This window comes from Tursiops truncatus, chromosome 3 (genome assembly GCF_011762595.2).
Source record: "Tursiops truncatus isolate mTurTru1 chromosome 3, mTurTru1.mat.Y, whole genome shotgun sequence".
In the NCBI taxonomy this organism is placed as follows: Eukaryota; Metazoa; Chordata; class Mammalia; order Artiodactyla; family Delphinidae; genus Tursiops; species Tursiops truncatus.
Genome location: NC_047036.1, coordinates 71,972,724 through 71,995,378, shown reverse-complemented (window position 1 = coordinate 71,995,378; position 22,655 = coordinate 71,972,724). Strand labels below are relative to the sequence as shown.

Sequence of the window (22,655 nt, the reverse complement as noted above, 5' to 3'; positions counted from 1 at the left end):
AACTACCAACTTTATTAGTGACAATATTCCCTTACCTGTTACACTTCTCTGTCAATTTTATTGGTATTGCCAAAAACACTTCTCTGTCAGTTTTATTGGTATTGCCAAAAAACACTTTATTATTGGATTATGAGAATATCTTACCAATTTACTATTTTAACATTTTTTTTTTTTTTTTTTTTTTTTGGTATGCGGGTCTCTCACTGTTGTGGCCTCTCCCATTGCAGAGCACAGGCTCCGGACGCGCAGGCTCAGCGGCCATGGCTCACAGGCCCAGCTGCTCCACAGGATGTGGGATCTTCTCAGACCGGGACACGAACCTGCGTCCCCTGCATCAGCAGGCGGACTCTCAACCACTGCGCCACCGGGGAAGCCCTAACAATTTTCTTTTTAAAACCTGTTTTCTAATTCTTTTGTTGTCATTTTATCTTTAGTAATTTCTTCTTCCTAATTTCAATTAATTTTGTTCTTCATTTCTAAAATATTCAAATAAATGTTTGGTTTATTTTCATTCGTATTTAATAATAATTTTCTTCTATAGCTTGGTCTCTATCTTACAATTTTAATACATAGTTTTTTCATTGTCATTATGTTCAAGTATGTAATTGCAATTTTACTGTCCTTTTAGACTCAAAGGTGATTTATAAAGACACTTTGAAGTTTTCTACTTTTGTTTTTTCGGGGGGCTATCCTGTAAATATTAATTTTTATTTAGCTTTATTCCATCATACCATCTTTCTTAACCAAATTTAGCTCATCCTTCTAGGCCTAACATATATGTCATCTCCTTCAAGAAGTCTTTCTTCTACCCTGCTGTGTTCTCTCCCTTCTCTAAATCTGTACATGTATCCCTTTATATTTATACCACAGGGTTTATATATCTTCCTCCTTCCCCGGCTCGACACCTACCCTCAGGCAATTTCATTCCTTTATGAGATTTTCAGTTTAGCTCAGTACTTTGTGAGTTTTCACAGCAAGATTCCATTCAGTGCAACAAATATTTATTGAGCATCTAGGAATAGCGTTAAATGAAAGATATAATCCTGGCCTTCAAGATTAGTAGGAGAGATGAACAGGTAAAGATATTAAATACCCAAGTGAGCTTCAAGAGACTTGGTTAGGTAAGTGAAGGTAACATCATGTGTATAAGTAGCTTACAGACCTTGAAAATAAGGACAAAAACGTTCAAAGGAGGAAGAGGGGAGCAAACGGCCCTTTAGGTACAGCTCCACCGTAAATTGCCTAATAATTCAACCCAGTGCTTATCAAAGTATAATCCATAGCACCTGCCTCAGAATCACTTGGCATTTGTAAGGGAAACCTTAAGATTCACACCTACTAGAATCAAAATGAGGGATATTTAAATCTGCGTTTTAAACAAACTCCCCATGTACTTAAACCATCCAAAAATGTAGAACACAAGGCAGTCAAATTTCGCAGACCTCTTTCGTAAGCCTCTCCCTCCTTCTAGCCAGAGGACAGCCTGCGGCGTCTCTCTTCTCTTCCCGCCCCATCTCCGGACACTGGCCCACAAGCCGCAAGCCTTCTCCCCTGAGGCCTAGCTCAGCCACCTTCCGACTGAAGAGCCAAACAGACACTCAAATCCTCGCTTCGCAAAGGATTAGAGAGAAAAAGCAATAGGCCAATCTAAAGGGCCGGAGGCGTAGCGGGGGAGGCCGGCAGGGAAAGCTCTTTGATTGACGCGAAATTTCCCCAATGAGAGCAGAGGACTAGTGACGCTTTCGCCTCAATGGGCAGGACATTAGCGATTTCAACCAATCCAGCTCAGACACGTCTACCTTGTGGGAGGTGCTTGAGGCCGCGGAGGTCGTTGGTGTCTGTTGAACGGCTTGTGGAAGTTGTGCTGCTTTGGGTAGGGGTTAAAATCGTTCTCGAGAGGAACGTCTCTGTCCGAAGAGAACATGAGTTTAGCTCTGAGGTCGGTAATGAGCTGGCGGCAATGCTCTCCACACCCCGCCGCGGGCCCCAGGGCGGCTGTGTGTGGAAGGGAGGCAGCTTGGGGCCGAGGTGAGGAAGGGAATGCAGTTTGGTACGAGAAGAGAGATCTTTGGCCAACCTTCCGGGGCCCGGACCCCTCATCCTGGAGGCTCTGGTGAGCTCCGCACACTTCTGCTGAGGTGGTCATTTCTGTCAAGGCGTTGGGCTTGGGACCGCCAAAAAGCTGGGCTGTCTTAGTCTCGAGGAGACAGTGAAATATCGCGAGGTTTCTATGCGCGGTGTTTGCGGGAAACCAGGCCTTGGAGCGTCCCTTATTTCAGTTCCTTGTCAGCGGCTTCCAGCTCGCAGACCTCTTGTTAACATACTTACCCATAAATTTTGGAAATAGCACAAAACCCGCTCCTCGCTCTTCTCCTGTGGCCATGCTTTACGGTATAATCGGAGACACATTTTAGTGATTATAGTTGGTAATCTCTTAGTTTCCTAAATGTCTTCAGCTTCTTTACCTTTCCTTCAGTTCCAACCTCTAACGCACTGTTTGTTGCCTCCGCCTCCAACCCGAGCTAGAAGTTTTACCTTAAAAATGTCTATGTAGTTACGTCACACTAAAAAGGTACCGAGTTCTAATAAGGGATAATCGTGGTATCCTTGGATGGGGTCAGCTGTTGGTGGGTTGCGAACTTGTCCCTTCAGAATCTTGGGAAGAAAATGACCCCCGGGAGTTGCAAGTTTGTGTGAAGTCAGGTCTCTTGTGAAAGAACTTCCTCAGCTTTATCATACCTGTTTTGGTCATTTTTAGTCGTCTCTTGCCTTTTTGGGGGTAGATTTCAGAGAACAATACAACTTCAAATGCAAATAAATAAACTCCACTGGGTTTTACATTTTTTAAATTTATAGAATTCTTCCGTTACAAAACTTGTTCTTATACAAGTTTTGTAGCCCCATTTGAAAATTTGGAACACTTAGATCGGCACCTCTTAAGGAACACATTTCTGGCTTTTACAGTAAATTACTTTCTTAAAGTTTTTTCAGAGTTTATGAGAAATTAAGTCTAGATGTATATGTTAAGTGAGATTTACAAGACTATTGACTCTTCACATTATTATATAGAATTAGCACAAATATTATGTACTTTTTTTGGTGTTTAGTATTCATGGTATGCTTAGGTTCATTATTTTGGCTGATTTGTTAATATTAATGGGAGAAATTACAAAGAAGTGCCAAACTGTTAAAAATGTGTAATCTAAAAACATTTTTAACCCACAATGCCAAAATAGTAAGTTAATTGATGAATTAGATGTTTTTTACAATGATTTTGATAATTATAAGCACTATAAAAGTAAACCTAATCTATAGTGATCATCAGTTGTGAATTGAATTCTTTTTTTTTTTTTAACAGTCTATATTGTAGAATGATGGGAATATGGTTGCTTTGTTTTTTGTTGGGGTTTCTGGCATAAAACTAGTGTTTCTTATTAACAGTTCTTGTTTCTTCCACAGTAATATTAGTGGGAATAAATACAAAGCTAGGAAGAGGGAAAGCTAGGTCCTCATTTCTTTTAATAACCTGTAACACTTTTCAGTTTAGGAAGTACACATTTATAGCTGCCTAGACTATAAAATGAGTAGGGCTTTGACTCACGTAGGGAAAATTTCTTTATATTTTTACAAAATACTTCCTTTTTCGAAATTTAGAAAATTATTCATTGGCTAATTTTTATTGCATTTTTGGTATTTTATTATTTAGAAGCCTAGGAGAATAGGATTAAAGTGGACTAAATAGACTTTTTTCTTATCATTTCATAGAAATGAGCTTGTAGTAGACAAAACAAAGAGGAAAAAAAGAAGAGAACTCTCTGAAGAACAGAAACAAGAAATTAAAGATGCTTTTGAACTTTTTGACACAGACAAAGATGAAGCAATAGATTATCATGAATTAAAGGTAATATACTTAAAATATCTTTTTCTGTTAAAATGATTTGCATTTTTGACAGTTGATTAAAAATATATTTTTAAATGTTTTAATGAAACTGATTTTGGAAATATGAAACCATTTTAAACATTTACCGTTAAGTGCTATAATAAAATTGAATAGTACTCAAAACATATCTTTTTAGAAACTCCTTTTCACATGGTAAAATGAATAATATTTTAACTGTAAAAATATATTCCTATGGAGGGACTTATTTTCTACTCACATACTTAAAAAATTTGAAACTATAGGTTTTAAACAGTTCTAACTATATTCCTCTTCCCACTGTGTTTTGTTTTGTTTTGGTTTTGATTTTTCAGATTGAGGGAGTGTTATTTGTTTTTTAATTTGAACATGTTATTAACAGTCTCAACCTATTTTCTCTGGTGCAAACAACATAAGTGATGTCTGATGTTGACACAATGCTAATGGGGAAAAAATGTCAATTTTAGGTTTTAGAATTATTTATAAAGAACCAAGGGGAAATTGGTGTTGAAGGTAGTTTGGGTCTTAAACTCAGCACAATGCGAAAGATAGTATTTTTGTATCTCTTTAGCTCACTTTTCCCCTGTTTCTTTTAGTTACCCAGCTTCAATCCATTCTTCCTTTATAATGTCTCTTCCATTTGTTGCTATTCTTATTATCTTGGTTTGGGATCTTATTTTATATCTGGAACTTCCTAAATGGTTTCTCCATTTCCTGTACACTATCATTAGATTCGTCTTTCTAAAATTCTTTCATCATATTATTCATTGCTCATAAACCCTTAGTGGCTCCTCATTGTACACTGGATAAAGTTCAGATTTTTTTCATTTGTATTGAATGCCCTCCACACTTTTACTACCACCTACTTTTCTCATTTGCTAGCTGCTTTCTTCCGCCTGATCTTTTCCCATTCAGGTAAGGTAAACTGCTTTGTTCATTGCATTTAAGACTATTTTTTATTTCTGTGTGTGTTTTAATACTAGTCATTCTTTTCTAAATGCCCTTCTACTCTACTTCATCCATATACGATTCAAGGAACAACTCGAATCTCTCCAAATAAGACTTCTTTAACCAGTAACATCTCTCCTTCCTGTTACTAGTAACTAGAGCTCTTCTTTCTCTAAGGTCAGGTTCTTAGACCACCTACTTGATAACTAATCATGTTGAGTCTGATGAAAATTCTTATTTTAATTTTTTTAATCTCTTCTGTGATATAACTTTTTAATATTTATGGTGTGCCTTTTTTTGGATTTGTTAATCCTTTGAGAAAAAATAACTTATTAAAATTATCTGTGCACTGAAGTCAGTACATTGTAGAATGTATTCTATAAACACTCACCGATTAGTTTGTCATTAAAAAAGGATATATAAATGAAAAAAATTGCTATTTAATTTCAGTAATGAAGAAGAACTATCACTGTTACTTTAGAGACATAAAACATGCAAAAGAGTGTGTGTTTTATTGATGTGTTGTCGTCTTTTAAGTAGTAAAAACTTATTTAAGAATTGGAATTCACTTCTTTTGTAAAAAATGTTTATAATTTGCTTTTCCCTTTTAATCCAAAAGGTGGCAATGAGAGCCTTGGGGTTTGATGTAAAAAAAGCAGATGTACTGAAGATTCTTAAAGATTATGACAGAGAAGCCACAGGGAAAATCACCTTTGAAGATTTTAATGAAGTTGGTGTGTATTTTACAATATTGTAAAGACTATTTTACAATAGTCTTTGTAATCAGTAGTTTGTTAGGAAATTATCTGGTTACTATCAATATTTTTAGAAGTCTCTGGGTTATGGAATTTTGCTATTGAACATTGCTGTGTAATGTGGATCTTATTTTGGGGTTTTTTTGGTACTCTTTTTTTTTTTGCTAATTTTCAAAGAAAAAAATAAGATTTATAGCTTCACTGTGAATGGGATTTATCTTTTTGTCTTTTGTTCTGAAGATTTTAACCAAGGAACTATTGTGTAGCTTCTCCTGGGAAGATGTCTTTCCATGTAATATGTACCTATATTATGTGATAAAACTAAAAGAGTGATCAAAAAATTATTTCTCACAGTAAAAGATAAAATTTGGTATATTTTTGTTTGGAAAATATTTCCCAGCACCATCCTAGTATGTGATTTTTGTTGGCAAAGTGGAAGGAGAGGAAATTGGTAGCAGTTGGTATCTTTAGCTGTATATGAAGTGCATGCCTTCAGGTTGACAAAGCTTATGAGGGGCTACCTACTCTGGATGACCTCGATCTCAATGAATAAAGTCATCTCTTTAAAGTTGCTGGTGGGGAGAAGATTGTAGTAAGGGAGGCAGTTGGCAGACTGGGAGCAGGAGAAAACATTTTAGAACAACCCACTGGGTTATAATATCAGCATATTATTTAGTTATTTTTAGATATTTAAAAAATCTAGGAAAATTCAGTTACACACAGACATACAAACCCTTTATTTTAAATATTCTACAAGGGGCTTCCCTGGTGGCGCAGTGGTTGAGAGTCTGCCTGCCGATGCGGGGGACATGGGTTCGTGCCCCGGTCCGGGAGGATCCCGCATGCCGTGGAGCGGCTGGGCCCGTGAGCCATGGCCGCTGGGCCTGCGCGTCTGGAGCCTGTGTTCCGCAACGTGAGAGGCCACAACAGTGAGAGGCCCGCGTACAGAAAAAAATAAATAAATAAATATTCAACAGCAGTAATATGAGAGACAAAAAGAAATGGCAGTTAGTATGTGTGGAAAAATAGATTCATATCATTAGTAAGTTCTTTTAAATCTGAAAATTCAAACCAAAAGGAAGGAAAAAAGAAATTAAAGAACAAATAAATCTAAAAGACAAAAAAAAGCACTGCACAGAAGATCCCCAATTTATAAACTAATAGATGACTATTTAGAGAGGCAGCTTGTCCCTTTGGAGAGGATATTCTTTTTTTTTTTTCTCTAGTTCATAGAATTATTTACTTGAGAAGAGGTAGAGAGCCATCTTTATTTTCCCAGTATTGAAGCTTTCTGGGGTTTATGATCTTAGTTCAAGTTTCAACTTAGATTGTTTATAGAAACAAGGATCAGGATACAGTAGAAATGATACTACTAGGAAAGAGCTATAATTCAGGTACATTTGGTACAGTGTAGTGGTTTAGCATGGACATTTTGGAACCAGGTTGCCTGGGTTTAGATCTTGGTTTTGCCACTTACCAGCTGTGTAACTTGGTCATTTTACTTCTCTGTGCCTCATTTTCAGCTATAAAATGGGGATAGTTGTATTATCTCATAGGGTTCTTAGGAGGAATAACTAAGCTAAAACTATGTAAAGTATTTAGAAAAGGGCCTAGTATGTAGTAAGTTCTATTAAGTGTTTGTTGTTATTATTACTTCAAAAATTAGTCTTTGTTTCAATGGCCGGAAAATATATATATCACTGGAACATAAAAATATTCTGCTCCATGTATTTATATTTTTCTCATTACTTTTTTCCTGTACTTGTAGGTTATTTTAAGCACTATTTGCCTCTAGTAATTTTACAAAACACATTATTTCATCTTAGGTGAATACAGTTTTAAATTTTTGATTTTATTAGCAGTTGAAGCCAGAGTCCCATGTAATCTCTACCTTTCCTGACCCTGCATCTCTTCTATGTTATTAACAGAACAGAAATACTGGGTTCCTTCTAGAATAAATGGTCATGAGTAAACTTCAGCCTGACTTTCAAAGATCAACCATTTGGCAGGCTTAGTACATACTTTAACTATCCTAAGGTTACCTATTGAGAATATCAACTGTCAAATAAAATTTTATTACTATTTGGGAATCAAATAATCAAAAACTATTACTTTCCCCATTTTTTAAATCATTTTAAAATAGTAACTGGCCACAGATGAATATATGTTTTATAGTTTGGGACAAATAACTCTAAATCAGAATATTTGAATCTTACTTTTATCTACTATCTATTACTGTTTAAGGATATTGTTCCACAGATATTTACAGGTATTTCTAGATAAAGTTTGGCACTTCATATTCTTTCCAATGCTAGAAAAAAGTATTAAAATATACTTAATGTAAGTTTAGAATTTAGACAGCCTGAGGCTTGTGAGTTACAGGTGTTTTAGGAATTGCTGCTTTAAAGTAAGACCAAGATAAGTCAGCTGTTTGTACTCATCTATTTTTGGCATGTACTATTTATTATTTTATTGCCTATTTAGAATAGAGTATTATATTGTTTTTTGTTTTGCTTAGCAAACATTTGCTGAATTTTTTGGCATTCAGTACTGTGCGGGGGTGAGGGAGGGGAATTAATCACAAGTTACTAAGAGGTTCTTTCAAGGAGCTTACAATTTAAATGCGGGTGATAACAAGCTATGATGCTCTGTGGTGACTTATAATTTTGTATAGGGCAGTAGTGGCATACTGCAGCCCTTGGGCCAAATTCAGCTGTTGCCTGTATGCTGCCACATCCATTCTTTCTTTAAAAAAATTTAATTAATTAATTAATTAATTTATGGCTGCGTTGGGTCTTCGTTGCTGCGTGCGGTTTTTCTCTATGTGTGGCAAGCGGGAGCTACTCTTTGCAGTGGCTTCCCTTGTTGCAGAACATGGGCTCTAGGCACGCGGGCTTCAGTAGTTGTGGTGCATGAACTTAGTTGCTCCATGGCATGTGGGATATTTCCCAGACCAGGGCTCGAACCTGTGTCCCCTGCATTGGCAGGTGGGTTCTTAACGACTGCCCCACCAGGGAAGTCCCTGCCACATCCATTCTGTTATGCTGCTTTTGTGGTACCATGACAGAGTGAGTGGTTGAGACAGAGACCTTATGCTCCCTCGCCCCCCCCCCACCAAAAAAAAAAAAGCCTAAAATATTTACTATCTGGTCTTTGGTAGGAAGGTTTGTCAATTCCTGATCTAGAGCAATTGAAGACTTTGCAGAGGGGATTTTTAATTTAGGCTTTGGGAACAGGAATAAGATTTCATCACAAGGGGAAAATTGTGGGAGGGGTATAGAAAGGCATTCTAAGCAGAGAAAACAGCAACAACAAGGAGTAATAACAGACATGTAGCACGTTCAGAAAACTTCAGTTAGTCTCCTGCTCTAGAGGATAGGGAAATAACTGGAAAGGTAGGACTGGGCCAGCTAGGTAAAGCCTTGCATAACACAGAGTTTGGACTTTAGTCAGCAGAGGATCTATGTCAGTTTTTAAAGAAGAGGAGATAATATGTTTTAGAGAGGTAACTGTTGAGATTATTAAAGATGTGTTGGAGGGAAGAGATTGCAGGCAGAAGATACAGTTGGCCCTCCCTATCCCTGGGTTCTGCTTCTGTGGATTGAAAATATTAGGAAAAAAAAAATTCCAGAAAGTTCCAAGGAGCTAAACTTGAATTTGCTGAGTGCCTGGCAATTATTTACATAGCATTTACATCATATTTACAACTATTTACATAGCATTTACATTATATTAGGTATTATAAGTAATCTAGAGATGATTTAAAGTATACAGGAGGATGTACATAGATTATATGCAAATGCTATCCGTCCCAGATTTTGGTATCTGAGGGGAGTCCTGGAACCAATCCCCCATGGATACCATGGAAACTGAGGGATAACTGTAATAGACTTTTTATGCTGAGGGTGGTGAGAATAAAAAGAAAAGGGGTATATTCAAGAGTAAAAAAGGTGGTAACCTCAGTACTCTAGGATATAAGTAACTGGGTTTAAAGTTTTAATGTGATGTTTTTGAATTTGCTTTATTAAGTGATTGTTATAATGTATAAGGGCTAACTATTTTGAGTAAGTACATTTTTGAGAGTATAATTAAATCATTTGAAAATTGAGTTACATGGACAGAAATTTGTGAAATAGATTGAACCCATCTTTACTGCTTGTATGTCAGTCGATTTATTTTCATTGAAAAATAAATGTATTTCTTATAATTCTACTTTGTAGAATAAGAATAGAAGATTAAGGCATGGAAGATAGTCACCATAAAGTTACAATGTTTTAGCTGTCCAGAATGATGGGTATTTATAGTTCCAAAGAAAAGTTGCATTCTAAGGCAAAGTATTGATAAAAGATTATATAGACACATAAGTCTGAAGTAACTAACACAATTAAAGCACCAGTGGGATAGGAATTTATACATCTTGGAGCCCCATCTGTTCCCCAGATCACCCTGTTGCTTCTTTAAATACATTAATATTTTCAGCAAGCTGCTTTTTTGGTTCACCTGTCATGTAAATTATTTAATTGGTGAAGAAAATTTCTTAACACTTTTTTTTTCCTTGTCCTGCTTTTTTGTTGGGACTAAATTCAAAATAAGTTGAGTATGAGCCATAGAGTTAAGTGTGGTATTTTATTTTGGTGTTATGGCTGTATATATGCCAACTCCTTTTTAACTGAATATTTATGAGCTTTGATGATTTGCATACTTATAGTAATATACTTCAATTAGTTACTTGGAAGACTTTTTGTATAAAATTAATGGATAAAAGAAAACTATTGAATATATGTGCAGATGATTTAACATTAGCTTGAATAGGTGCTTATTCTAAAGCTTATTCAACCAAATATGATGAAAACAGCAAAACAACTGTTTGTGGGGGTCTTGAATTGTATTTTTCTTTTGGGTATATTAAATATTCCAGTATTTTCCATCTATAAGCATTTGCAAATTTTTAGTGATTCTGTAAACGTCAACAGGACTGAGTTATTTTTATTTTTTTGCCGTACGCGGGCCTCTCACTGTTGTGGCCTCCCCTGTTGCGGAGCACAGGCTCCGGATGCGCAGGCTCAGTGGCCATGGCTCACAGGCCCAGCCGCTCTGCGGCATGTGGGATCTTCCCGGCCTGGGGCACGAACCTGTGTCCTCTGCATCGGCAGGCGGACTCTCAACCACTGCGCCACCAGGGAAGCCCAGGACTGAGTTATTTTTAATGGGACAGTGAAGGTCATAAATACGTCTTGTTGTAGTGGTAGACTAGCATGTAGAATTACTTCAGAGATATTTCCTTTGATATTTTCAGAATTTTATCTAGTAACTTAAAAAATTTTATACCACAGATTAAAAAATTTCTGTTATTATGGCTATTGATTAAAGACTGTGGTTATATTGAAAGTATTAAGTTGACTCTTACTGTATATTATTACATTTAGTATTTTAAAATAATTATTACTATTGAGGCTTGAATTTACTCACATTTAATTTTAATTAAGCTGTCTGATAGTTATTATCTTGATGAACAAAATGGATTTGACTTTAGAGAGATCTTTTCAGACCATTTTTTTTTCTTACTACAGTCAGATTCAATCCTTTTAATAACTACTTTTGAGAAACCAAGAGGTTCTTTTAAATCATGAGGATATGAATGGAATTTTCATCTACTGTCTGAGATTGTGGTTGTATTAAATTTGAAGAACAATCAGTATTACTATTAAGTTTAGCCAGCAAACAACTTTTATCTAGTTGGTTTTAGTTGTTTTGTTGGTATATCATCTCTACAACTAGGTTACTCCTAGACTTGTGTGCTTGATGTCAGTGGAGCCTAGTACAATTCTTGATAATAGTAAACCTTAAATAAATATGGTATAAATGTAGTTTTCAAAATTTTGCTTATGTGTGATATAGTTATAATAGGATAAATTGTTGATAATGTAAAGGTTAAATTCTAAAATATGGATTTGGTTTTTCTAATTTTCTGTTTATCTCTTTGGGCTCTTGGACTTTGGCATTTTTATTGTCAAACTAAATGTTGACAGATTCATAGCTTTAATTCTCATCTAATAATTAGTTGATTTCACAAATGAATGCCTTTGAGACTATAAAGGTTTACTTTTCATATTTTTTTAACTATAGTGACAGACTGGATATTGGAAAGAGATCCACGTGAAGAAATATTGAAGGCATTTAAACTATTTGATGATGATGATTCAGGTAAAATAAGCCTGAGGAATTTGCGACGTGTTGCCAGAGAATTGGGTGAAAACATGAGTGATGAAGAACTTCGGGCTATGATAGAAGAATTTGATAAAGATGGTGATGGAGAAAGTAAGTTTTAAGTAAAACATATATTCCAAATATGCCTACTGTACACATATAGTAATTTTTACTAAAACCAAATGATTTTCAAGACCCTTTGCAAACTATGTATTTAGTGTAAATGTTTTTCATCCTATAATGGGATTTTTGCATAAATATTTCACATAGTTTAGAATGAAGCAGACCTTTAAAACCAACTGTACAGATTATAGTATGAGCTTCCACACACTTCAAGAAACTGCTTTACTTTTCTTTGAGGTGAAATATCTCCAAAATTTCAGCCACTCAGTAAAGTTTCAGCCTTTAATGTCTTCTTCCTCAACCTACATGCACGTCTAAGTTCTGTTGAGTCTACCCTCCAAATATTTTTAATCTGTTTTATTTCTTTGTTTACTGCTACTGTCCTAATTCAGGCCCTAATTTCTTTGTAGGAATGTTATCATAGCTTTGTTCATTATTTCCTTGAATGCCTGCTGGGTACAGTATTCTGTGTGCTGACTGGTGCTACCCAATCAAAGAGGCTGATGTTGTCCCTGCTCTCACTGACTCTACAGTCTCTTGTAGCTTCCTAATTGCCCTCTATGCCTGTAAGCCTCTTTTCTCTTCCTAATTTGTTCTAGCAGAATTCTTTTCCTAAAATGCAGGTTTGGTGATGTCATTTTCCTGTTCAAACACTTACGATGATTCTTCAGTGCCTATGGGGTAAAGTCCAAAGTCTTCTATGATCTGTCATACCATAACTACCTAGTTTTATTTCCCACTGTATTCTTCTGCTTTCTACTTTAACCCTCACCTCCCATATAGTATACACACTTTGACAAAATATACTCTGTCTTATCTTTTTATGCTGTGCCTTTCATCTCATGCTATTCTTTAATCCTAGAATGCTCTAATTGCCAATTGCTGTCTGCTAAAATGTTAGTCGTTCTCTCAGGTTCATTTTAAACTCCATCTTTTTCTCAAAAGCCTCCCTCAGTGGTCTCTGTTTATAAATTATGAGATTTCCATTAAGAGCCCATAACATTTAGAGAAATAAACTATTTTGACCCTTTGTACACTGCCTTCTGTTAGTTATATACATGTGTGTCTCTCCAGTTATATTGTGAGCCATTGAAGAGCAGTTTGGAATCATATAGTGTGAAAGGCCTGAGGCTTTAAAATCATACAGACCTGGATTTGAATTGAATCTCTACCAGTTACTTAGTAGCTCTGTAATTTTGTGCAAGTTTTTAACATTGTCTGAGTCTCAGTTTCCCTATTTATAAAAATCAGAATGGTAATACCTTTCCGGATGGTTGTGAGTATTAAATGAAGATAATTGAAGGTGCCTAGCATTAGATGTAAGCTTGTTTTCCTTTTTCTTCTTCATCTTTATATTCTCCTGCATTTTCTTGAACATGATGAGTACTCTGACGTTTGTTGACTTAAGCAGCGAGGAGTGTGCGTTACAGTAGATATATGTTGCTGTAGTACCAACTATTCATTTTTACATGAAAAAAAATACATATATATATCTAAAACCTTGGAAATACTGGATGCTTCAATAAGGAAATAAGACAGTAGCAAATAGTTATCAGCTCAGATTGTCCATTAGAATTGCGCATTATTGTGCTTTCTTATTATATTTATGTGACTATTATTTAAGCATTATACAACTTTTCTATTTTTAGTACTAGCTCTTTGAAGGGTATTGATATAGTTATATTTTAAAACAGAGATGATTAAAACTTGAGAAAACTTAAAGGACTTCTTAAGCTGTAATTCTAATATTTGGATTTATAATCCGCTGTCTTCACAGTTAAAAAATGTTTGTGTCTTCCCTAGCTGTTGATTATTACCCTAAATTAGCTTTAAATGAGTTCCTTTATGTAAAGGTACTCTCTTCAGTGGTAGAGAGGATCTTGGTGTGTCTTTTTCATACTCCAGCTACTTAATATGTGTCAAATGACCAGAGTTATAAACAGTTTCTTTTTCCTGTACTAGGCTCATGCAAGTTAGGTTTTAGTTATTAGCTTCATTTGACATTAGAATAAAATACCAGTTAGTAACCTGTTCTTAAATTCAAACTTCATGTGAAACTTTTCTTAGAAAATGTGTCCATTTCTTGCATACCTTGCTAGACTGCTCTACCTGCTGCTTTTGAATTTGAGTTCACACCTGTGCTCCATTGCTGGGAGATTTATTTTAGTACATCCTTAAAACATTTCTTTGGTCCTCACTGCTTGCATTATTCCACTTTAAGTCACTGTACAACTGTTGCTTGGGCATCCTACTGTCATTTATTCACATGACTAACAGGCAAATAGCGCTTTTTTTTTCTTTTTTCCAAGTGATTGATTACAAATAAAATAACAGGCAAATAACACTTTTTTTTCTTTTTTCCAAGTGATTGATTACAAATAAAATACACCTGACACATCTTTTATTGTTAAGACTTGTCTTTTTTTGGGGGGATAGTAGGGTGGTCTTATCATATTAAAATAGTCTAATCCAGTAGTTTCCAATCTGAGATGTGGGTATCTAGGGGTGGAGGCCTTCTGAGGTATTGTGCGGGGTCTGGGAGTTCATGTATGCATCAAATATTGTCTGTAGACCATACGAATAATAGCATTGCACATGCATACATATACTGCTTTTTTCAGTTATATTTAAATGCTATTGTGATTGATTGCAGAGTTTATATAGCTATTTGACATTATCTACTTCTCAAACGAGATATACTAAGGATAGCTGTTATTGTGGCAAGTCCAGAAAATTATTATTGAAAGGCATTTTCATATTCAGAAACAATGAGAACTCCAACCCTAATCTATTTAGTGTGGCTTTGGGTTACTGCCTTAATTTATATTGGGTTTCTGTAGCTATCTGAAAATCTGCCCATTTTTGAAAAAGTGGCAAGTTAGATTTTATAATAATTTAGTAATCTGATCACTTAATCTGGTTTTTTTTTTGGGGGGACTGTAGGCAGAATTTTTCTTAGATATAACTAACCTGCTTTCTTTGTATATGTTAAACTGGTAAAGATCGTAATACTTTGCTACCTTTTTTGGACTTCAGTAATTGTTCTGTTTTTACGAGTTTTTCACACTTCAGTATTTGAGAGCAATGAAAATTTTTTTTTTTATTGTATGTATAGAATAATAAACATGGTGAATGAGGAATTAAAGGAAAAGAAGACATAATACAAAATATAAATACAGCTGTGGTAATGATATAGAAAGAATCCCTCCCAAGATATATAAAATAAAATATAGTAAATCATTTTGGAAAAGTGGAAGCAACATTTAAAAAACCAAAGTGGACCATCTTCTAAATAATTATGATGAATGTTAACATTTGTTTAGTACTTTATATATGTTAGATTCTGTGCTTAGCATGTTACATTGTGGATTATGTCGCTTAATTTACATAATAGCTTTTGTGAAGTGAATACAATGTTATACCCATTTATGCATAGGATACCTGCATATATATAGATGAGGAAACTAAAGCTCTGAGAGTTTAATAACCTGTCCAAGGTTATTACAAAGCTAATACATGGCAGAGCCAGACTTAAACTCATAACTCCATAATGACAATATGCTTTTAACCATAACACTGTATTGCCTCTTGTGCTATAAAGTAAAATATTAATTAGGTTTCTATGTTTATGGAGTTTTTAAAATTGCATACTATTATAGGAAACAGTGTGTTAGTAAAATATTCAACTGACACTTCAGATATTAAAATTTGTTTTTTCCCCTCAAAGCCAGATGGTCTCTAAGGTACTTAATTTCTCTAAAATTTTTTATTTTAATGGCATGTAATAAGATTTACCCTATGAAATGATTGATTTATGAAAATATTTAAAAAGGCAGTGTAGAAAAAAATGAAGTGTCATATTTTTTATTCAATATATATTTTATCAAATGCCTATTTTAAGGTAGGTATTGTGTTCCTTACATCAAGGAACTTCATATAAGTATGATTGATAGAGAAGGTTATAAAACCAAATGTATAAAGGCATCACAGATTCTCCTAATTGTCTGAAAGTCTCACTGACGATAAAGGACCTAGTTTAAATTCCTTAGCCACTTTCTTCCCTTCAGCTTTTAGGTTCACTTTTTTGGACTTAAGTATTTTGTTTTTAGGTATGAAATTATGGAATAGTTTAAAATACTTTTGAAATGCTACAGTGCTTTAAAGTGTTTACATATAAATAACATAAATATTGATTTGCTTTGTTTTAGAACTATATGAAACTTAATTTGGAATTTGAGTATTGAGAGTTTACAAATTGAGGGAAAAAAGTTTTAGATCTTTAAGTAACAAAACATAAGTACTTTTCAGATTTTGAATATTTTAATCATGGCTTTATTATGCTATTAAAATAATGTGTAGTCAGATCATTCCAAGGCTGCTTTCCTTATGTTGTTTTTCTTAAAAATATACCCTTGTTTCCTGTTTTGGTCTAGATGCCTCACTCTAGATTTTTCTAAATCAGGGGTTCTTAAATGAAGGTACATATTGATGAAATTGTTTAAAATTTTTATATATTTTGATTTTCTTTTTTTTAACTAGGGAGAGAGGGGTCATAGCTTTCATAAGATACTGAAATGTATTCGTTTAACTGCAAAGGTTAAAGATCAGTACTACAATTTATAAAATCACTGAAAGTATTTTCAGTTTTGTATTACAGGTTTTGTATTCTGTTCTGTGTCTATCATAGTGTCTTGTAGATGTTTCATATTGAATGCATGAATTCTTGGTTATTTATCAGCTCCTGGACGGCTCATTCCTCTTAACTCCTTATAGCTTATTTTTTGCAGTATTTTTTTCTTTAACTATGTTTCAATTAGTTTTTCTTTAAAATAGGCTTTTAAAAGTTCCAAAAAACAATGATTTGACTTTTTTTCTAATTCTAATACATTTTTATCCTTCAGAATTCTAACTTACGTGTGTGATATATTTAAGCTTATTTATTAAGAAAGGGTTTGCTAAATGAACTAGTACAATAACGATTATCAAGAGAGTTTAACTATCTAGGAAATTTAAAATTTTAAGTTTTTAAAACTATTTTCTTGTGTATAAATATTATGATTATGATGGATTTTTTGTAATTTATATACTATTATATCTTTTTCCTAGCTAATACTATAGAATATTAATTTATATTATTATATTTTATGTATTTTTGTATTCATGAAGTTCAATTTAATTAACGTATTCAACTTCCTACCAAAGAAGTAAAAGCAAAAAGCTATGTTTTGGTTTATTAAGAATTTTGTATAATATAAAATTTAAAGTTACTTAGTAAAATAGTGTTCTCTGAAAAAAATTTGTATTTCTGACTTACATTTTCTTTCTTACCACAGTAAATCAAGAGGAATTCATTGCTATTATGACTGGTGACATTTAAAGAATTACAAGGATAAACACTAAGAATGTTGCAGTTATCATCTTATATTCTATTTTTGTGCCTGAAGCCGTGTTTAAAACAAAAAACAACTTAGTTCTTTTTTCCAAAAGGACCAAAAATAAGCATCTTATGTATTCATATTTTACTACTGTTAAGTTTCTTTATATGAACAGTATTGTTAGTACTCTAATAGTTTAGCTTTGTATTTATAATATAGCTTTTATATATAAAGTTTAAAAAATTGAATCATGTGGTACACATTTTTTGAAGGTTTTTTATTTAGCATTAGTAGTCACTTTTGGTGCACATGTTTTTCAGACTTTCCTTAATAAAATGTTTATTTTTTAGTATTTCAAAATTTGGTAACTTTTCTGTTTATTTTGATTCCAAATGTCTGCTAACCCTCAAGAGTATCTTTCTTAAATCTTTTCTCTATACACGGTTGGTTTCAGAAACGAAAATTGAAATATAAATTGCAATAGAAGAGTACATTTTTCCATTACAAGTTTGACATTTGATGTTTCAGTACAAAATGATGACTCCATATAGGCATAATTCCTTTTTCATGAGTCATGTCTTTCAGTTTGGAGGGAAACAGTATTGTGCATATAGACTCATTTATCCTCATGTATTCAATATTATGTTCTGTAACACTTTTGGTGTCTTCAGTTATGACAGTTAAATCTGGATATTTCTTTCTTAAACTAATTGAATATAGTTTGAATCATCTAACTTCTTGACAAAGTGAAAGATTTAAATTTTGGAATTTTGATCTGTTAAGATAATTATCACTCAATTAAACGTCACAGTGATGAAAATAGGAAACTGTAAGCCACAGAAATCATTTAAGGCTCTGTTTTAGCTGTATAAAGGAACGTTCTGTGATTCACCAGGTAACAGTGGAGACAGATTTTCCAGATATTGGTGGGTTCTTCTTCCTTGTAGAAGTGTATGTTAGGGGGAAACACGTGGTTAGGGGAGATAGGTCATAGTAATAATTTGAGGCACTTTAAATGTTGTGAGCCTCCTAGAATATTACAGAAAGAGTTATCCACTAGAAATTTAACAAAAAAATCAGTAGAGAATAATGTAACAGTGGTGATATTTCAAATAGTTATCTAGAAAGCAAGTTAATTGTTCACCATATTAAAATTCAGTTTTGAATATGAAATCAGTGTTCACAGTAATACCAATATCCAGGGCAACAAATAGACTGTGAAATTTAAAAAATTGTATCACGTTTACTGATGAATTTGCCTTCTATATCTCAATCACAAAATATGTTGATTTCCAGGAAATTGAAGAATAAAGAAAATGAAGAATAAAACACAAACATGTATCTAGGCTTGCTAGTCTTCTACCACTTTATTGGAATAAGTAACCTAAGGTACTTTTTTGTCACTTACAGAGATAACTTCTTTATTCTTAATATAAATGGTTACTCCTTGGGATGCCAGCATTTTGTTTCTTCTTACTGTGGGTTGAGGGAAGAGTGCTCACTTCAGTTCTTTATGTTTGTGAAAGCTTTCTCCTACAGAAGGGTATGAATTATTTTCAAGTTTTTTCCAGTGTTAATAACCGTAGAGTCAGAGGCTTATAAAATTGGCTAGTAGAGGTGGCAATAAGAAGAAAGGAGTGAATTTGCTTTAAACAAGAAGGAAGTGGAGGTGGGTATTAGTCATTTACTATTATAGTTATATTTATTATACAATGGCATTTCATGATGTAAGAAAATAACTTTCTTGCTAAACTTACCTACTGCATCTGCTGTTCTGGTATCCTGGTAAGCTTTCATAGTTTGGGATTTGTCAGCTAAGATATTTTCTTATATGTAAACCATCAAAGCCTACTTTAAGTTATGTGCCTCTTAACAGCTCCTAGATTAGGGTCTGGCGGTAGGTAGTTGGGGTGGGGAGGAAATCAAAAACATATTTGTTATGCAGTTAATATGTGGTGTGGGTACTGCACTAGGCTCATTTAATCGTTCATTGCAGGAAATTCATACAGCACTTCTAATGGAAGACTTTCAAATTTAGTTGATGCGCCAGTGTTGATGGTCTTGCATTAGCAAACACCATGATGAGTTAGATGATCCAGTTGAGTTGCTAATTTCCTCAACTCCCTAAACCATTCTGTCTGATGCTAATCTCTGGATGTAAATTCTCTTGGGAATTGCTAGTGATGTGTTCTACACTAAAGATAATTTCTAATGTTCTGAAGACCAATGTGAAGAAGGCAAAAGAGTTTCAAAAAATCACTTAAAATATGAAGTTAAACAAATTACATAAGTAATATATAAAGTAAAAGTGAAAATTCTTTTTTTTTTAACTGCCAGCTCCACTCCCATTCCTCTGAATAGTATCAGTTTCAGTTAGACCTCAGACATCAAGAGGAGCACAACTGGATATTTTCACAGAGTGTAATATAGGAATAAGTTAAATTGGTGCTGGAGAACAAAAAAAAGAAGAAAAAATCAGGAAAGGAACACTGGGATAGCTGAGGGTAAAAGTTGTAGTTACTGGAAACTAGAAGCGGGGAGGAGAGGTCCTATGGAGCAGAGACTCGGAGATGGTTGAGGAAGGGGGCACTGGTAGGTGGTGCTAATGTTGATGGGGAATGATGAGGCTGGTTTGGGGAATCTTGAGAAAAAGCTGGAGGATGGAACCAAGTGCTGCTCCTGGAAGGAAGAACTGTTGCCCTGGGGATGCTGACGGGAACTCCAGGCAAACTGGAAACAGCAAAAGAGTCTTTTCCCCTCCTGCCTTCCTGTTTTATTCTTCTAGTCCTCTTTTTAGTGGAGCTTAAAAAAATTCAGCTGGCAAAGGGGAAATGTAGTTTACACAGTTCCAACCCTACTGTTACACATTTGAATACAGAATAGTGGTTTGGAGCTGTGGGGAAAAAAGTTTAATGACCAACACAATTGACCATATATTTTATGATCTAAACCAGGTTACCTGAGAGTGAAGGAGCTTAGGGGAGACTATTATAAATCTTGGCACAACAGGTGTAATTCAGAACTAGCCTGGGCAGACTAGGACATAACTGTCACCTGATCTCTAGGAATAGTAACCATTGTTATTTTAGAGATTCATTCAACCTGTTTCCTTTGTATTTACATGAAATTATAGAAGTAGTTTTTTCCACATGAATAGTCTATCCATTCTGCAGCTAAGTTTTATAAAGGAAATGTCTTTAAAAATTTAGTAACTTAGGCTTCCCTGGTGGCGCAGTGGTTGAGAGTCTGCCTGCCGATGCAGGGGACACGGGTTCGTGCCCCGGTCCGGGAAGATCCCACATGCCGCGGAGCGGCTGGGCCCGTGAGCCATGGCCGCTGAGCCTGCGTGTCCGGAGCCTGTGCTCCGCAATGGGAGAGGCCACAACAGTGAGAGGCCCACATACCGCAAAAAAAAAAAAAAATTTAGTAACTTAAGTGCTGCTGTGTTCCAGGCACACATAGGTATTTACATACATTATATATTTTAATCTCAGTAACCTGAGGTAGATACTGTTGGGTTTTCTTTATTTTACACACAAGAAAACCAAAGCTTAGGCTTAAGTAACTTGTTCAAGGTAATAGGCATTGGAATTGGAATTGGAATATGATCCTAAGTCTTCTGACTCCATGGCCCACTCATAGCCACTAGATTGTATTATCTCCTTACAGTGACTTTTATAAACTATCTCAAGGTGTAAAGGATCAGACTTTTAAAACTACAAAACTAAGAGATAGAATCTGGAATTCAGAGGCTCAGCAGCAAAAGCATTAAACATTTATGCATAATCTAGCATGGCATTTGTTGTATTATATATTATTCCATGTGAGTTAACATTTGGTGCCAGTCCTCTGGAAGCTAATAAGCTTAGATAGAATGTTTTTAAAATCATGGAGTCAACACATTGAAAAAGTAGATGTTTGGGGAAAAAAATACAATATTAAGCAAATGCTTATTGATAAAGTGCATATTATTGAGTAGTCATAAAATATTTTCATTTTGAGGAAACATTTTTTCCACTTACCCTTTGTGAAGAAGATTTTATTTTAGGGGCTGTTTGAATGAAGAAAGAACTCTTTAAATTCTTGGTAGGAAATGGAAGGAACCTGGGGCTTAGGAGTATGTTTGGTAAAAGGGTGTGTGGGAAGATCTTTGAGGCACCTAGCTGGAGAGGAGGAAGGTTTATGGACCTGATAGTCTAAAGCAAAGCTCTTGTCGGTCTCAGTGGTCAGAGAAGAGGGTCAGTAAAGGTTATTTTAATGGTAGAATGATGACTTGTTTAGGATTTGGGTTGCAAAGAGAAATTCTTGGGATGAAATGAGGCAGTCATCTGGATGGCAGCTTAGTTGGGTCTTGGAGATCTTGATTAAACAGCCTAGGCTTACCCATTCAATTGAAATAGGTAATTTGCCTACATATCCTGATTCTGTGTTAAGTCATATGTCATTCTACAGTTACAGCATTCATTGAAAGCTTCATCTAAGACTCTACAAAAGATTGCCAAATACAGTCTAAAACTAGTGAAATCAAGTCTTTGTTTTTTTCTGAGATAATATATTTATGTTAGAGTTACCTTTGTGAGTTGTACTGTAAATATTGAGTATAATTATAATAGTATTATCTAATTGTCTACAAAAATCCATATTGTCTTTTTCTTTAGAACTTGGGAAAGCTGTATGTCTTGTGCTGTTCTGAGAATACGTAAAATATTTTTTCATTATATGATAATTTTGGGAAGATTACTGACATTTTATAGAATCAAAGATCAGCATGGTTACTTCCATTTTATACTTAATTAAAAATATTTTTAAATGGGTTTTCTTTATTCCATAATAAAAGAAATCAGGGATACTTAATAGACTTCTGGGGTCCAGTATTTCTAATTTTAATATGATTGTAACATTTGTCCAACATACCACTGTGTTCTCTGAAAAGAGCAATTATTTTCTCTGTGTGGCATCATCATAGACTGTCTATCCCCAAGGTCTTCCAAAAGGTCTGTGTAAGCCTGACAGCTAGGAAACATGTACTGTTGTAGAACATAAATTCTGGTGACTCATTGATACAAGCCTACTCCTGATGGTTGTCTCTTTAGAGTAAATAGCATTCAGCATACATTGGCTAAATGCTAAATGGTTAAAATATTTCCAAATCATATTTCGTATCATGGATGACCTCCTTAAATTTAGCAGCAGATTAATGATTTGTGTTTGGCTTACTGAGGAGCAGTCTTTCCTTAGAAAACATGCATTTTGCTTGTGTTGAAAATTCAGGCATTTAAAGTCCTTGCCAAGCTGGTAAACTTAACCATACTTTAAGCAAAATCTACATTT

At 34.5% G+C, this 22,655-nt stretch overlaps 1 protein-coding gene and 1 long non-coding RNA gene across 3 annotated transcripts in view; one reads left to right on the top strand and one right to left on the bottom strand.

The window, feature by feature from the left end:
- The window catches only part of LOC141278296 (uncharacterized), a 28,600-nt gene extending 26,693 nt beyond the window's left edge, over positions 1-1,907 (bottom strand). Inside the window, exon 1 of the long non-coding RNA XR_012330750.1 lies at positions 1,800-1,907. This is a non-coding gene — a long non-coding RNA (uncharacterized lncRNA). The remainder of the gene's footprint in view (positions 1-1,799) is intronic.
- CETN3 (centrin 3) lies at positions 1,736-17,684 on the top strand. Of its 2 annotated transcripts, none has more exons than XM_019929718.3 (5): positions 1,736-2,028; positions 3,766-3,901; positions 5,484-5,598; positions 11,746-11,937; positions 17,283-17,684. In XM_019929718.3, exons 1-5 carry the CDS (start codon positions 1,751-1,753, stop codon positions 17,324-17,326), a joined length of 765 nt encoding a protein of 254 aa, XP_019785277.3. In that variant the 5' UTR covers positions 1,736-1,750; the 3' UTR covers positions 17,327-17,684. The 2 variants fall into 2 exon arrangements, with proteins under 2 accessions (XP_019785277.3, XP_004326413.1); XM_004326365.4 differs by having other exon boundaries at positions 1,801-1,939.
- The last annotated feature ends 4,971 nt before the right edge of the window (positions 17,685-22,655 follow it).

Bases quoted from the DNA above. Each gene is read 5' to 3' on its own strand.
- CETN3 (XM_019929718.3), top strand. From the start codon at position 1,751: ATGGGCAGGACATTAGCGATTTCAACCAATCCAGCTCAGACACGTCTA. The intron at 2,029-3,765 runs GTGAGGAAGGGA...ATCATTTCATAG, and splicing joins GGAGGCAGCTTGGGGCCGAG to AAATGAGCTTGTAGTAGACA. The intron at 5,599-11,745 runs GTGTGTATTTTA...TTTTAACTATAG, and splicing joins TGAAGATTTTAATGAAGTTG to TGACAGACTGGATATTGGAA.